The following is an 18,588-nucleotide window of genomic DNA, read 5'->3' as shown; positions in this document are numbered from 1 at the left end:
AATTGACAGCATTAAATGTATCGATACATACATACATACAAATATCGAACAAAGTTGATTACACTCTTGCACTCATCGCTTGCTGGGAGTTGGGAGTGACGATGGCGAAGGAAATGGCAAGTCAGAATAACAGAAAAATAAAAACACAGAAACTGAAACACAAACACAAACCAACAAAAGACTTTGTAGACACTTGGAGAATGCATCGGGTGGAGACCTTGTAGTAGTGATTTTATTGTCATACATACATACATATGTATGTACATACATAAATATATTCTTAACCCACTTTTGTACAGTTTGTCATTTGATATTTTTGCAATTTGTTTTCAAAATATTTAACGTTTTTTCTCTACGTTTTCTTTACGTTGCGTGAATGAAGATGTATGCTCGCTCTTTCTCTATTTGATCTCTCTCTCTCTCTCTCTGTCTGCTCTCTTTGTGTTGCTTTTACTTCTTTCTCTTTGAAAAAATATTTGACAGCATTCAACTCTTCTCGTTCCCTCTACATCTTCCTCCACCACCACCCTGTACCACAGTATCCACTCTCTCCATGAAGTAATATTGGCGCACACAACTGTACTTTCTCTCCTTCTATCTCTCTCTCTCTCTCTCTCTAACGATCTGTACTGCACTGGGAAATGCCATTGCGTTTGTCTTGTCCGATTTTTTCCATATTTCAAACCATCCACTCCTTGGCTCTCCACATCGCTATCTCACTCTCTTCTTGATATTTTTGTTGTTCCTTTGAGATTCCTGACTTGTTTCATTTCATATTTTTATTGTGGATTGTGGTGCTCCTTATGTTTTCTGTACATTCTCTTCAGTTCATGGGAAACAATAAAAAACCAAGAAACAAAAAACAAAACAAACATTTGATTCTTACATCGCATATTTATTTATTCAATTAAGCTTCAAATTGTGGATTGAACTGCGCCTGCATTTGCTGTAGATCATCTCGTATATACAATTTATACATCATTACATACATACATATATTTGTATATCCTTTATACAAATACATTTTCTACATATAAATTGTTAACCCACATGCAAACTCATTATAGGGCACTTGAACTCGAACTCGAACTCGAACTCCAACTCGAACTCGAACTCCAACCAACCCCAAGAAAACACTTTCTCTCTGTGTATGCAAGTTGTTGTTGCTGTTGTCGCTTGATGTCATACCATATTTAATGTACTCTTGTACATGGCTCATACATCACATGTATGTGTGTGTGTGTGTGTTTGTGTGTGAGTGAACAGAGAACAGAGAAACAGCAAAATAAACATACAGAACAGAGACAGAAACCGAAACCGAAACCGAAACAGCAACGTAAACCTACAAATACAAATACAAAAACAGTTCAAACTGAGTCCTCCCAATCGCCCATCGTCCCTTCTTCCTTATAATTTCTCCAAGCCTTCTACTTCAACTTCTTCTACTCCTATCTAATTGTTCTTATACATACATACATACATGATAAAAACTCTAGCGATTTTGTTCGAGTAATATATTTTTGTATACCTTTTTTGCGTTTCTTTGCTTTTGCCTTTGTGAACATTGATTTTTCGAATAGCATAGCTACAGCAACCCACGAAAATACATACAAATACACATCTACATACATATGTATATGCATATGCAGTCATGTATAAATTGAGAAATAATTAAACAAAACAAGAAGTTGAAGATAAGTAACACAGGAAACAATATTTAAACTTAAATCTTACAATTTTGAGTATCTCTTATCTAACTTATCTTCCTTTTGCCACGCACTAAATACAGACATATACACATAGATATCTAATCTATATATGAATCCGATGTTGATCCTAGATATTTAAAACCGAATTGGCATTGCCTTCATTTTGTGTGTGTTTTATGTTGGAACAACAACTTTTAATGGTTTCGTACAACATTCCTATAATACTCCTTATCAAATATCTCAATGTTTTTGTTTATCGTAGAACAATTGGTAGCATTTCTTTCGTACTATTTCGTTTTTGATATCTAGACGTATAGAAGGGAGCCGTCTATTGTCTCATTTTTCAAGAATTATAAAGAGGACAAGCTTGTCGTCTATTTGCGTATATTCTTCTTTATTTCATTGTATGTGGATTTGTATGTATATCTGTGTATGTGATCCATCCATATATGTATGTGTATGTGTATCCTTGCTATGTCCTGTGTGTTTGTATGTACGTGCGTATTATTGGAGATCCGTAGCACCACACGCATGCATCCAGTCAGAAAGCAGCGCGCGAATCAGCATAGGCAAAAAATCAAATCAAAAATCAAAATCAGCAAAATCCAGGCGGCCAAAAAAAGTTCTCACAGGAATAACGATAGCCAGACATAGCTTTTGTCATTCATATTATTTTTCACACTGCAAAAACAGACACCTCAGAAACACCTCAGATACGCAGAAGCAAAAGCAGAAGCAGTTAATAGTGGATGGAACCCAGCGGAGTGTTTGGGTAACCAGATGGGGAGTGCCGGGCAGACAGCTCTCCGATGGCCCTTTTTCAGTCACCCTGCATGTCAGTCATACAATGTATACAGAGTTACCGTACAAAAGTCCTCATTTCCAATACCCAATAACCCATATTCCACCGCTCTACCATTTAATAAAAAAAAAACCGTAAAAAAAAGAAAACAAGTGTCATGCCCCAGCAGCAGGAGGAGGAGGAGGAGAAGAAGGAGGAAGAGAAATTTGAGCCAATTCGAAACTATTCAAACTATAATTATTCAATATTATTCGTGTCATTGTATATTTCCAACTATTCGTATCCAACAATTCCCCACGTCCTCCCTATATCTGTCTCTATCCAGCTATCTATCTTCTATGTTGCTCCTCAAATCTATTTGAGGATTTTTAATTCGTTGCCCAAAGAAAACAACAAACCGAAAGGAAAAAACAAAATTATTTTCCTTTTATATCCATTTTACGTTTAATTACTGTCTTTCTTTCTTTTGTTTCTTTCTTGTTTTACGTTCCTCTTGATTGTTTTTAATTATTTCTCTCTGTTGTTTAATTTCGTTTGTACTTATGCGTATTCTTTGATACTTGGAAATTTTCTAAAAATAATTGAAACGAACAAAAATACGAAAATTGTATTCTTCAAAAGCAAAAAAAAAAACAAAAACAAAAAAACAATCGAAAATATGTTCACAATTTCACATCTGTTTATTTGTTTACTCCACTTCTCACCCTACTTCTGTATCCACAAATTGCAAAAATACCAACCAACAATCAAAAATATATATTGAAATCGAATATAAAAAATACCAACAAATACTACAAAACAACTACCGTAAAAATACCGCAACCAATACGAATTACGCCTCTGAAATATCTAAAATATTTACTGAAAAACGTAATCCGATTACCAAATACCGCAAACTATCAAATAAATCAAACAAAAATGAATACGTATCATAAATGACAAACATTAATTTGTTGCCCCACCCCCCCAATCAAACAACAATTTACTATACAAAAAAATAACCAACTCCTGATTGAAAACCGCAAAACAATTAATAAAATATCGAACAAAAACAAAAACAAACCAACATTCGACAAATGTATCTGAAACATTTTCTGTACCATGCGGAAGGTTCCACGATGAAGAGCATGCGAATTTGCTAAACTCCATGTGGCTCACGGCCATCACATTTCTATGTGTCGGCTACGGCGACATTGTGCCAAACACATACTGTGGACGCGGTATCACCCTCACCTGCGGCATGGTGGTAAGTATTTCCTACAAAAAAGATCCCCAAAAAGTACCCCAAAAGCTACCCAAAATACCAACAAAAAACTATCAAAAAACTCCATTTATGATACCTAAACAAAGAAACAGAAGAACAAAAAAATAGGACAGAACAGAACAGTTGCAAAAAAGAAGACAAAAAATAAAAGCAAACAATAAATAAATTCCATAATAAGAAATACCATAAACAATAAACAACAACAGAACAGAACTAGAAACAACAACTATTACTATTACAACAAACAAACAAACAAACAACAAGAACATACATCATCATCAACAATAACAACAACAACAACAACAACAACAATAGCAAACAGCGACAGCGAATGCCAAGAACCAATATGTATGCACATACGAGACGAGAAATCACTTTCGTCATACAATTTTTCTGTTGAAGAGGAAGTCGCCTTTGAGGCGCCAATCGCAAGGCTAGAAAAGAAAACAGACAACTCGAATATAGTACATATAGATGGTATATATTATAGTAATTGTACCTGTCAAATCACGTATGTGGGTGTATACTCTGACCCGATCCGATCCGGTCCAACCAAATCCGACCCCTGACCTGACCCAGCTTTTCTTCGGGTTGGTTTGAGTTCATGCCACCAGCACAGCTCCTCATATCCCACACGCCCACACGCCCACGACCACGACCACGCCCCAGCACACACACAGGAAATACTCTATATAAATTCAAATTCCCATATAAAAATCCATTCTGATGGGAGACGCTCGTTGTGGTACTCCTGCACCCATGACCATAACCATATATCCATACGTACAGTAAATATTGAGATGATGCCGTTCTGGCTGCCAACATCGTCCCAAAAAAAAATGGGATGGAGTGGGGTGGGGCGGAAACCCCTCCGTCTCTCTATGCCTTTGTTTGTGTCTATGTCTGGTGGGGGTTTCAGTTGTTTCAGTATTCGTTTTTTTTTGTTTGTAGGGCAGTTCATTTCAACGATAAATAACTATAAATATCAGCATATCTACATACAAGACATGACATGCATTCATACATATCTACTACATGAATGCATACATGATACATACATCTACATGGATGTGTGTATATCTACATGTGCATTCTACACTGTTGTAAATCATCACCAAAATCTCCACCCACTGCGCCTGTGTGTGTGTGTGTGTTTGAGTCGCTGTAATATAAGCATATGCATACATTATATATACACTCGAATATCTGTACATAAGAGCACACACACACACACACACATATTCACACAACTAAGCAAAAGAGCGGCCCACCATTTGTACTACTTATATGCTTGTTTGTTTTGTCACTATTTCTGCTTTAAAGAGCGAAACTTTTATTTCGATTTCCGTCATTTCCCTTCACTTCCCTTCCACAAGGAGTCAGGACAGCAAAAACAACACAATTCTCTCTCCCTCTCCCTCTCAGTCTCTCTGTCTTTGCTGAGGCTGGGGCTGAGGCTGAGGCGGAACGACAGCAGAAATCCAACAAACAAATCTTTGTTGACAGCTCCGGAAAATTCTATTAATGTCTTGCCAGTGTGTGCCCGTGACGTGTGTGTGTATGAGATTGAATGTGTGCGTGTGTGTTTGCTTATTTTTGTTTGTGCACAATATCCTAGATGGTCCTACTATTACAATCGTATAACTTTCCCATCAACAGCAAGCGAAAAAGAAACGAAAAAAAGCACACACACATCTGATCAAAGATCACAGCTCTCACCTTTTGCTTGTACATCCAGAAGAACCACAACCACCTCCTCCACCCAGTGTGTACATACTTCTTCCTTCCTTACGGTTGCGTCGCCTGTCCATAAACCACCTCAAAACCGAAACCAAAACCAAAACCAAAACCAAAACCAAACCAAATACGTTCTTTTGACCACTACTGTACCTGTGTGCCTCGTCCATTTCTTTCCACTTGTTACCAATTCTGCAGAATGCCCGTTCCAACGTTTCATCATTTTGAACTACTAACTTTTGTTTGATTTTCTTTATGTTTTTTGCGTTGTTTTTCAGTTGTCTTCATATGTTTTCCGTTCTATTTAGTTTTCTTTTCCATGCTTTTCGTTATGATTTCGTTTGTTTTATACGTATTGTATGCCTTTCGTTCTGTTTGATGAATATCTTCAATATACTTGAGCCAACTTTATTTTTAAACGAATTCCTTAAAGTTTATTTGTACATTAAGCCAACAATACGATATTTTTCTCTATCTCTCTTTCCCTTTCATTTAAAATAAAACAAAAAAATAAAATATCAAAACGCGTGTATGCAATTTGCCCCCCTCAAAATGAAACTTCAACTGATCTTTGTGATCTATATGCGAACCAAAACAAAAACAACCCATATACCATATGCCATATGCAAATATCAAACAAATATACATGTATACATGTGTATATATTTATGAAAAAAAAAACAAACCGAAACCAAAAAAATATATATAAATATTGTCGCGTCCTCGATAATGGAACAGATTTCATGATGAAGAACATGCGAATCTTTTGAACGCAATGTGGCTGATAGCGATAACATTTTTGAGTGTTGGTTTCGGTGATATTGTTCCGAATACGTACTGTGGACGTGGTATCGCTGTCAGTACAGGAATAATGGTGAGTTTTTAACAAACAACTACAACTACAACAAAACTATTACCAACAATTGCACACAACATACCCAAAAAAAAAAAAAAAAAACGAAAAAACCAAAAAAACAAAAAAAAAGAACAGAGAACTATCATTTATCGATCAATCAACTATTTTCAAATAGTACCTTTCGAGTATAATCTACCGATAAAAATCACTTGTAAATAATTACATAAACTGCATACGAATGTTGCCCGCCCACCCGCTCCACCACAAAACGCCCGTCGCCGCCACTTCTAATACAAAACAAAAAACACTAGAATCGTGTCCTGTTCCTAGTAAAAATGTACATACATAGCATATACGTAAATTACATATTTAGCGAAATCTTCATAAGAAGAGCTTAAGTTACGCAACTGTCCCTGGATTCGGGCACCTCTGAGATTAGCTTATGAACAGAACAACAGAAGAGCAGACAGCAGCGCTGCTCACGATTGCCATTAGAGATGGGCAAAGGCCGATTAACAGAAATCTGTATGTAGAAATCTGCGACTCTGTTCGTGGTGCATACGAGCATCCTCGTATGTGTAGCCATGCGCTGAGGGTACCCAACTACTGCCTACTGCAATAATTAGTACACGCCTTTTCCACTCCACTGCTATAACATATTGTATGTCTGTATACTCTTTCGCCCCATCTCTCTCCTGTCTCTCTCGATCTCAATCTTGCTCTCTATTTCTGTACTTATTTCGAATTATGCTTTTGTGTGGCTTACTTTCTGTCCATATACAATATTCAACTATATTTCTACCAGTCTTTCTTTCTGCTTTTTTCTTAGACATATTTGATCATGTCGTAGTCGCAGTAAAAGCTATGATAAAATAAATTCCAAATAAACCAAATTATGTATTTCAACTCCTAACTTGACTATGAATTGTGATTTATGGTTTTGACTTTGTTCTCTAGCTAATCGTTACGTACGTTTGTGTGTATCTCTCTCTCTCTCTCTCTCTCTGCCAGACACCTCTCTAACTGTTGTAACTAACTACATTAGACATGTGCCAATAAAATCCAAGCAAATATCGCATTTATTTAATCTTAACTCCATTCCGAATAGTATCAACAAACATATAATACTCGAAACTAATCCCACCCAAAAACCCAAACCCAAAACCAAAACCAAACATGTAACATGTGACATCTCTGAATCGCTAAATTCTAACAAAAGAAAATCCCTATATGCATTTATCATCAACCGATCGCACAGGAACTTATTCATTCATTCAGTCATTCAGTCATTGAGAAAAACCCAAATTAACATACAAAAAACAAAAAAAGAAAATGATTGATGAAAACCGAGGAGAAGTGAAAACAAAAAGAAATGAAAAGAAAAGAAAAGAAAAGAAACGCATAAGCAAAAAAGAAACACAAACAGAAACAGAAACATAACCTACATGTTGTAACATCCATAAAAATCAGTGTGTATTTTGCGAGCAACAACAAGTTCTGGACTATAACTCGATAAACAAATTCATTTGAATGTATAAACAATGAAACAAGAAAAACTGAATGAAATAACAAACTGACATCAGAGATTGGCTGACATCCAACTCAGACGAGTGCCCCAAAACACAACACAACACAGACTAGTCCAACATGCTGCCAAGCCACACCACACCATACCACAACGAACCATGCCCACATCCACATCCACATCTACATACATACGCCCATACATACGCCACACGCACAGCGGCTACTGAGTTGGGTGTCAATGTCAGTGGAGTGGACGACAGAAACTCACCTTTGACTCACCTTTGAGACAATCACAATCAAATCTCAACATATTGTGCATCGTTCTTACAGGGTGCTGGCTGCACGGCGCTGCTTGTGGCCGTCGTATCCCGTAAACTGGAGCTGACCCGTGCCGAGAAGCATGTGCACAACTTCATGATGGACACGCAGTTAACCAAAAGGGTATAGATCGTCCTTCAATTTGGAATTCAACAGAAACTGAAACCGAAACCCAAACCCAAACCCAAACCCAAACGCAAACCCAAAAGGACAAGACGAACTTCGGACTGCGGACTTTGACTCTCTGGGTTTATACATTCCAGATACTACTACAACTACTACCACCTACTATCACCATATGTAACATATAATCAAAAGATGCATTCTAATTTCCTTTGTATACATTTCTTCTTTGAACCAAAATTTAGCTGAAAAATGCTGCGGCGAATGTTCTTCGTGAAACTTGGCTCATTTACAAACATACAAGACTAGTAAAACGGGTTAATCCCGGCCGTGTAAGAACCCACCAAAGAAAGTTCCTTCTAGCTATATATGCGTGAGTATTTTTAGAGATCTATCAACCAACCTACCAACAACAACAACAAAATCTAACTATCAAACTAAATGCCAGGCTGCCACTAAAGATTAAAGATTAAAGATTAAAGAGATTAAACACCAATTAACCAAATCGAGCATCGAATATCGAATATATCGGAGTATAGAGTACATACGCATGTATGTACATATGTATGTCCAAAATGTACCATCAAGAGATACGAGTATATCCGCTTTCAGTGTTGGGGAGGAACGAAACGAAACGAAACGATCGATCATCGAAGCAATTTGTGTGTGACTCGTCCTTGTTTGTTTTTGTTTGTCTCTGTCACTCTCCTTCTGTGTCTCGCTCGCTCCCACTCTCTGTCTCTGTCTCTGTCTCTGTCTCTCCTCCCTCTCTCTCTCTTTATGTCTCTCTTCTTGTCCCGTCAATCTTATGGCATACCTCTCATTTGTCCTGCTCTATGTAATATGTTTGTCAGATCAATCCAACCCCAGTAGCATAACCAGTACCAGTAATAGTCCCACCCGATTCCTTAGTCCCAGTCCAACCACTCCAAGCCCAAGTACCCCCAAGTCCACGTTCTCTGTGATACTTCATGCATAAATAAGTAGATTCATACTCTGTTCGAAACCTATTTCATATACTCATCAAAAAAAAAAAAAAAAACAAAAACAAAAAAAAACTGTAGGCAAACTTTGACGGTTCGCGGAAAGCCTCCATCAGAGTCTGTAATTTGTACATAACGAATAACAAAACAAAATCAATGAATTAATCAACGTACTAAAACAGCTAACTACCAATTACTACAAAATACTAAAAAGTAAATGAAAAACCAATAAGATTGAACTCGTTTTACTAGCCTGTAAATAGGTTGTAAAGCCCTGTTTTTACGTTATGCAATAACCGAGACTAGCCACATTATCTAGCATGCAGCGTTAATATTCTAGAATCTCGTATCAAAAACTATCGCAATATCATCAAGCTTCTGCCCAAGTGCCCAAGTGCCCAAGTGCCCAAACAGTGCCACACGTTACACAGCCATCTGTACAGCTACCGACCCTCTTCAGCATTCATCATCTAGCAGCAGCAACAGTAAGAGCAACAGCAACAGCACAGCGAGTAACATCCCCATATAAATAGACACACACAAACACATTCCTGAACACTCTGTACTATGTCCAGACTCACCTGTTCTCTTCTCTTCTCTGCTCACTATCCCACTCTCTGATCCCTGGAATCTATCCCCATCTATTATCCCCCAAACTCTGATCTTCCGCTCATACAAAAACAAAAACCACAACAACATTTGTGACTCGTTGTAGCTACGATCGTTGCGATCTAGCGATGGTTCAGTGATGACTCAAGGCTCAAAAGATATGATGATATTTTTACGATACGATTTTCTGCAATTTTAGCGCCAAAAAACAAAACAAAAATATATCTACCTATATGAACTATTTTTTTACTACAATCTAAATAAATATTTACCCACAACGGCACAACAAACTTTACACAAAAAAAAAATAAAAAAATAAACGAAAAATAAACCATTTTCAGTGAACTTTACTTTATGCAGTGCGTTTCAGAACTGTAAGACATAAATGCACCTTTTTATTTATGGATAAATATATTTTGAGCGCAATTACTTCTTTGCATTTCTTTTTCCGCTTTTATTCGACATTGCCATTATTCTATAACCGGCTGAAATCCAAAATGTTCTGAGACGTGCTGTTGTTGTCCGATTCGAAAATAAAATCTATAAAATTAATATTCCGGCCTCTGCCGGAATAGAACGATCAACGATTCCAACAACAGGATCGGATCGGATCGTATGTGTGATGTGCTAGTGCATAACGAAATTGTAAGGCTATAAGGTTTTAAAGCGAACGCAAAGTAAGACCAAGAAGCAGCCTCCTCCTACTAACCCAACTAACATCAATAATAACTGCAAATAGAATGAGATTTTAGAGCTAATGTGTTGGCGAAACAGCTACTCGTATTTAAAAGTACCGAAATAATGTAATCTCTATAATGTTGATGACTCTTCCAATGCGATGCAGGTTGCGAAAGGTTAAAATGGATCAGCGCAAACTAATGGATAATGCCAACACAATAACCGATATGGCCAAGGTAGCTAGCAACCAAAAGTACATTAAAATTCTTATAGAATATCTGTAATCAGCAATTATCGTATTTAGAATGTGTAGTTATGTACATAACATATACATATGCCATATATGCCGATACACGATACCAATGCATTTCACATTCACAGACACAAAATACCGTCTACGAGATAATATCGGACATGTCTAGCCGCCAGGATGCCATCGAGGAACGTCTAACAAATCTAGAGGACAAAATGCAGAACCTACAAGTATGAGAAACAATCGAATTGATAGTCCCATAACACAATTCATTAAATGCCCCACTTATTCCACTTTATATACAAACAAACACCACAATATAAATATATATGTTTGTATGCTATTATTCCTTTCGTAGGAGCACATGGAAAGCCTTCCGGACCTATTGTCTCGTTGTCTGACCCAACACCAGGAGCGCATCGAGCAACGACGGAACTTTTTACATCCAGACACTGCTGCAGCCCCCATCCAACAGCCAACGCCCCAATCGATGTTCAATGCAGCCCCCATGCTGTTCCCCCATTCAAGGTGAGTCCTTTGCTCCACTCTTTCTTTGTCTCTATCTTTCTTTGTGTCTTTGTCATGTCCATTATCCTCATCCACTCATCTCTTCATTGGCATCACCATCACCATTCCCCATTCCCCATTTCCATCCATCATTCCACATCCATTCCACATGTCTATCATTAAAGCGAATCGTGTGCCTGTCATTTCAATTTGTTTTCGTTGTCTGTGAATTGTGCGGGGAAGCGCCTCATGAGATGCCATGCCATCATCTAGTCTTCATTTGTAAATATATATTATACACATAAATTTACTTGATGTCCACTTGCACACTTGAATCCCCCAAATTACATCCCCAAAACTCTGTGATTCTCCCCCCAAAAAAAAAGAGAAAAAACACCATCCTCCTGCTCCATCTTCTATGCAAGATTCATATGATTTACGACTGTGACGCTTTGATTCAGGGACAGCAGAGCATCGAAGAGCAAAAATATACAAATGGAAATGCTCTTTTGCATTCGTTTCGATATTATATAGATGCTATCGATCGCTCTCTTCGATAAATGGACAGTTACTCAGCTCAGGGATTACTATTTTACATATGTACATATTTGAAGACTTAAGACTGATTAATCTCATGGCTTTATCACATATCATAAGAATATCCATATCTTTCTATCCAATGTCATTGATCTCTCATTGATTTCTCATGCATACACACACACACACACACACACACACACACACCGATCCACCGATACAGATACACACCCATACAGAATCGCCAAAGTTAAATTTGTTTTTCGAAAGCGTACTTTGATAACAACAACGACAATTAACAATCGAATAATGCTTTTTGCATAGAAGTGTTCCCTCATCCAATAACGCCGCTGCTACTTACCATTGGCCAACAAGCCCTATTTTGCCACCTATATCTAGTAGAACACCACATTTAGTGCCTGATACTCACATGCCATCAAATGGATCTGCAGTTAATAGCTACGCATCTTCCAACAAATACGGCAGCTGAATATCAGAGAGAAGAGAGCGCTCCAGTTCCGTGATTAACATCGAGATGCAACCATTAAAGCCCCCATCCCCCAAAACTACGTCAACGTTAACGTCAACGTCAATGTCAACGTCAACGTCAATGTCAATGTCAAAACAAAAAGCCATGTCGTCGTCGATAGTGCCGCCAGTAGGCGCTGAGACCGCGCTGAGGCAACGTTTGCATTCGCCGTCGTTATCGCAATCCCAATCCCAATCGCAGTCGCAGTCACAGTCCGTAGCACAGTCGTCACACGCACAGTTACAGTATCGGGGAATATCACAGTCACTGGAATACCTGTTGCATCGCGTTGGTGAGACAATACCACCGGTCATACCAGAGGATGTTGAATCGCCAACAAATACGAACACGAACAGTAACAGTTCACCAACACAGGACCAAAATGCCATGGAGATGTGTACGATGACTGTACCATCATCGAGCTCAGCGCCAGTATTCAGGGCCAATGCAGCAGCAGCAGCAGCCCTGATGCCAAAGCAAATCGACGCTAGCGGTGGCATTGTGAAATCGATAACGATAACGGACCCACTGACTGCAGCACTGACGACATCGATGCCGATGCCGATGCCGATGACGATGACGACGACGAGTGGCACAGCCGCCGCCTCAGTGATTGCCTCAACAAAGATCACTGAGAATAAGTTTACTAGAAAGAGAGAACGTGTATGCAATAATAGTAGTAATAGTGCTAGGTAATAATAGTAAATAGTAAATAATAGTGGTAATAGTAATATTAGTAATTCTACAAGTCGATTTTCGGATGTCGGCCTTTTGTAAATAACGCCTCTTCGGAATGAGAAACCAACAAACAAACAAAACTCAACAAAGAAGGAAAAACGCTAGCATATACATACTCGTACATACAATAAATGCATACATACATATATGTTATGTACTTGTTATATACAATGGTGTAATATATATACTTTTTTTTTCTAAGTTTTAGGCTATAGAAATATTTGTACATTTTCTCCTTTGGGTGCCCCGAGAGGTGCAGCCTGTGTTTTGCATACTAAACCATGTATGTGTGCATGCATGTGTGTGCGTGTGCCTGTGTGTGTTCGAGAGGGGAGGGAATGTTCCGGATGTGATCGGAATCAGTATGGTGGAGAGGCGTGCTTTATCATACACAGATCATAATAAAATCCCACAGCAACTCAAGTGCTCAAAGAACCTACTGTAAACACACAAACCCACTCCCTGGAACACTCCGTTTGCTGTAATATCTTTTGTGCAACGACCATTCATCCCCACCTACATGTCAATGCCCATCCAGAACATGTCCTCCCCTCTGTACGCATGTTTGTGTGTGTTTTATGTAAAGCAAAATGTAAATGGAAATACGAACAGCAACAACTAGAACAATTATATATATATACAACAAGAACAAGAACATGAAGAAGAACCCACTATCTGTATAACTGTAAGGCGTATGGTGTTATAAGAACTATCTACTAGAAATCGCGTTAAAACAGTAACCAAAATCAAACGAAGAACAAAGAAGCAAAGAAGCAAAGAAACAAAGAAAAAAGAACAAAGAAGTGAGGAACAACCCACAACAAAAAGTAGTACATATACTATTGTACATCTACTAGTGTCTGGCTTTAACTAAACTAATGAAACAAAAACCAATCTAATGGAACCACGTTTGTTAGCTGTCTTCTTTTTCTACATACCTATATATCGGTATATATTATACATATATCTATATATCTAGACGAGTTTATTATTTCGAGTTGTTTGTTATTTTTTGCCTTTTTCTTTTCTACCAAAAGAAATTATGAACTCAATTAAGAACCTGACTAGCTTTCGAGGGAGTTACTTACGTGACGAGAAGACGTTGATAGTAGCATAGACTAAATAGAAACCCAAACAAAAACAAACAAACAAACAGAACTAAAACGAAATTAAAAGTAAAGGTAAAGTAAAGTACATTAAAAGTAAATGAAAAAGTAAAAGTAAAGTAGAGTAATCAAATCGATATAAAGAGAGGAGAGCAATTTTAATTGAACTTTTGTAACATATTATTACATTTAGAAATTCACAAATTAATTTACAAGAACAAACTCTAGGCTAAAGAATAGAGGGTAGATTAGAGGGCAGTATAAATCGGAAGCGGAGTGGCGTAGGAGGAGCTGTAGGAACTGTGCCAGTGGTGCAAGGAAGTATAGGAGGAATTCCCCAAGCAAAGGATATAGCTTACGAGTAGACATAATAGCAGAAGTGGCCGAGCTACGTAAAGATTTTCTAACGATTCTAAAAGGAATTATATATACTATATATATACATACATATATATACTTATTATTACAAGTATTAACAGAGGGCATCGAAGTTACTCGAAAACTTAGAGCGAATAAGTTAAAATCTAGGTAAATGCATAACATCAACAAATGCTTTGTAAGGACGCAAAAACAAACAAATCGATCTGGAGTCAACAAAATATACAACTGAATTCCCCAGATAGTGCCCCCAAGCCCAGGCCCAGGTCCCGTTCCTAGCCCCAGTCCATGCCCCTTGCCGCAAGCTCTAGAAACGAATACGTAGAAGCCGTACAGAACCAGGGAGGGTCAGAAAGGATCAAAATATCTGCATAATCTATAGACTATATTATAGCCATAGGTGCTGTAGATCCCCTAAGCCAATTAATGTATCGGAGTTTCCCTTTGAAATCGAATTCCGACCCCACGGCCAACATCCCCACAACAGCCACAGCAACCCCCAGTCCCGCGACAGCACCCGAGATGATCTTTGATTTGGCACCCTCATAAAGCTAAAGAAATGCAAAGAAAACCAAAAGTTTCTCAACTGTCTGATAGGTGTAACTTATGAGTAATATACAAACAAAATATATCCCCGAGCGAAAGAAAGAAAAAGGAGGTGTTGGGAGACCTTCCAAGAATCCCAAGAAAAGCAAAGAAAAGGAGAAGACAAACGAAACAAACGAACTAAACGAACCCTTAACAAAAATGTGTGTATACCTATTTATAATATTGAATATTTAAATTGAAATGAACGTTCAAGACTGCTGTCAAAATAGCTTTATCACATAATAAAATAACAAAGATCTACACGAGACACAGAACAAGAACAGATCACAAAAATACGAGTATACAACAGATCCGAACCGATCGGAAAAGAGCAGAACAACTTACAGTACAGTACAGAACATAACAGAAACTTCACTCACTCAAAACTTAAAACTCAAAACACACACAAACTATCTAACAATCTACACTCGACACGCGATACACTGACATGTGGGAAGTCTTACTCACACGCCCAGCTTTAATGTTATGTATTGATGCATATTTGGGTTTCAACTCTACAACAACAAAACAACAACTTTAAACGAACAAATATATATCGATATATTTACTATAAATGTGTGTGGGTCGATAAGCGATATATCAAATCGAATAATTGGTACAAGATCAAATTTCCGCTTAAACTGGTTTCCTTGAGCCCCACAAAAATGATACAAAAACTAAAACTGAAACTGAAACTGAAAGCGAAACAAAACCAAATCTAAAACTTTGATATGAGGGACCGAAATTTCAAATGACAGGTCTTTATTATACAAAATACCATAAAAAAGTAAAACCAAAAAGGAAAGCAAAATCAAACAACTAATGGGAATCTCTGTCTGAAAACTGAACCTAAAAAAAACAAACAAAAAGCACAACAAGACAACCAATGGAACATTCAACAGAATCACTTTAAACCGGAATTTAGTTGCAGTTGCAGTTGCAGTTGCAGACACAGGACACATGACATACAAATAAATCGATCATGAATGTGCACCACACCATGTCTTTGGCTAAATGTTGTTCCTTTCGGATGTATGTACATATGTATGTAGTAGGTCCAATCGTTGTCCCTGTTGCTATCGTTTGTCCAGTCCCCTGTCCAGTGTCCAGTGTCCAGTGTCCTGTGTGTTGTCTACTCTGTCTGTGTTGTTTTTGCATATTTTTCTAATACGGATTCTAATTGCATATGCATACATGATGAATATATCTCGTGTATGTATATATTCTTTTCTTCAGCGAATCGTAGAGCTCGTGGGGTGCTGCGAAAATCACTAAGTGTTGCACACGCCTGATCTTAGAGCCGACAACTGGATACAAATTCTCTCAATCGTCCATCGAATACCAGGAATACCAGAATAATGCCACAATCCCAAGCCGAAATACAACAGTTGTTCTTTGTTTTGGGTACATTTACACGCTCAGAACTATAGTCTATGTAAATAGAGTGTCCCCCCTGATTCCAGATTTCAGATTCTAGTCCCTTACATTTTTTCCCCGCTTTCAACTATTGTATGTAGAATGAGGTATGCAGAACAATATATACACATGCAGTACACACACACGCAAACACACAAACATATACACATACACACACAGATAAATATAAATACTTACCTATACTTATATACATACATGTACAGACGGTCTAGAGAGTATATACCCAGAGAAGAGCCCGCGACAACACAACAAAAAAGATCATATTTGACTTTATATGTATTATAGTAATGTATTCAGTAGCTAAATCGAAAGCCGAAGCAAAGACCAATTTATTAAACGACAAACTAAAAGGAAAACAAACAAAAATAAGAATGCGAAAACCGAATAAGAACAATTATTATGTTAAACTAAACAATAAAGGATGATGAGAATGGTGTAGAGGACTTAGAGATGAGCGCGAAGAAGCTGGCGAGAAGTGAAACAATTTTTTATTGAAAAAAAAAAAACAAAAAGAAAACCTAAAGGAAATGAAAACCTAAACTAGAATGCATTGCATGATTTAAACAAACAAAAACAACAACAAAAATGGTAAAAAATAAACCGAAACTAAAGTAAATGCAACTAAATCTAAAACTAAAGTCAACTAAAACTAAACCTTAAACTAAAGCTAAGTATAAGTACATTTAAATTAAACTTAATTAAATTAGTATAAATGAAAGGGAAAAGATTTGATTTCTAAAAGAAATGCGTAGGAAGATTTAATTAAAAACCACAAAAGAAAATAAAAGAAACCAAAAAACAAAAAACAAAAACCCCCAATGAAAAAAATAGTTTATTTTGAATTAATTGTTTTGTATATTTAAATTTAAATTTAAAAGAATAAATGAAACCGATACCCGAAACAGAAACAGAAACAGAAACCAAACAAAATATATTGTTATATTGTATATCTTATCGAGGAACCGTGTTTTGCAAAAGCTTTAATATTTAGGGTGCCTACATTTGCTAAATTAGTATTTTACGATTGAAAAACAAAACAAAACAAAAAACTAAAAAATAAAATAAACAAAGAAAAATAAAAAACAATAAAGAAGTACAGAAACCACAGACACAAAATAGCATAAACATAGAAAACAGATAACAGGATGATGAAGATGAAGAGGAAGGACGAGTGGCGATTCTAAAGCCTAGTCATAGAAAAAATCGACAAAAGAAAAGCAGAAACACTAGAAAAAGGCAGTTCATAGAACCCGCGTAATGTTGTTTGGTCAAAGTCAAGAATCTAAAGCTAAGGAAAACCCCAAACCCAAATCCAAACCCAAACCCTAACAAAAAAAAACAAACACAATTGAGAATACCCTAGAAAAAACAACACAAAACAAAAACAAAAACCAAAACTAATGCAAATATTGTATTTGTATTTGAGATATGAATTTTAAGAATGTTTATTAGACTTACGATTTGTTATTTTGTATACATATACATATATGTAGTATATTTCATATGTATTATGTATGTAGCATAAACTGATCAGATCTGATAACGATTGTAATTGTTTTTTTTTTTTGCTCATTAAGCATTTACGTCGTAAGAATTCCCACTATTTATAGCAAATTTACCATATTACATAAAATCAATTTGCTGTACTGTTATAATGTACAATTCCCCCCCCCCTCTCCCTTCCCAACAAAAAAGAAGATCGAGAAAGTGAGAGAGAGTAGAGAAACGAACGAAGGATCGAGAGTGAGATGAGATTCGATCAGTGGGAGAGGTAGGAATGGAAAGAAGGAACCCCTCCCCTCAACCTCCCCCCCCCCCCACAAAAAAATAAAAATTATAAATAAAAAAAAAAAAAAAAAAAAAAAAAAAAAAATAAAAAAAAAAAAAAAAAAAAAAAAAAAAAAATAAA

At 36.9% G+C, this 18,588-nt stretch overlaps 1 protein-coding gene across 25 annotated transcripts in view; it reads left to right on the top strand.

The window, feature by feature from the left end:
- The window catches only part of LOC117581059 (small conductance calcium-activated potassium channel protein), a 65,701-nt gene extending 48,433 nt beyond the window's left edge, over positions 1 to 17,268 (top strand). For 11 of the 25 annotated variants that reach the window (XM_034267910.1, XM_034267914.1, XM_034267908.1 and 8 more), the window contains 7 exons: positions 6,251 to 6,386; positions 8,226 to 8,336; positions 8,582 to 8,709; positions 10,773 to 10,842; positions 10,988 to 11,089; positions 11,218 to 11,387; positions 12,228 to 13,572. In XM_034267910.1, the coding sequence (XP_034123801.1) occupies positions 6,251 to 6,386; positions 8,226 to 8,336; positions 8,582 to 8,709; positions 10,773 to 10,842; positions 10,988 to 11,089; positions 11,218 to 11,387; positions 12,228 to 12,393 (883 nt within the window). In that variant the 3' untranslated portion in view covers positions 12,394 to 13,572. Of the gene's footprint in view, positions 1 to 3,621; positions 3,758 to 6,250; positions 6,387 to 8,225; positions 8,337 to 8,581; positions 8,714 to 10,772; positions 10,843 to 10,987; positions 11,090 to 11,217; positions 11,388 to 12,126; positions 13,573 to 16,478 lie in introns of those variants that run through there. The other 14 variants (XM_034267912.1, XM_034267909.1, XM_034267906.1 and 11 more) reach the window with 9 other exon arrangements.
- The last annotated feature ends 1,320 nt before the right edge of the window (positions 17,269 to 18,588 follow it).

This window comes from Drosophila guanche, unplaced genomic scaffold, assembly GCF_900245975.1.
Source record: "Drosophila guanche unplaced genomic scaffold, DGUA_6, whole genome shotgun sequence".
Taxonomy (NCBI): domain Eukaryota; kingdom Metazoa; phylum Arthropoda; class Insecta; order Diptera; family Drosophilidae; genus Drosophila; species Drosophila guanche.
The sequence above is the reverse complement of the archived record's forward strand: the minus strand, read 5'-3'. Positions and strand labels throughout refer to the sequence as shown.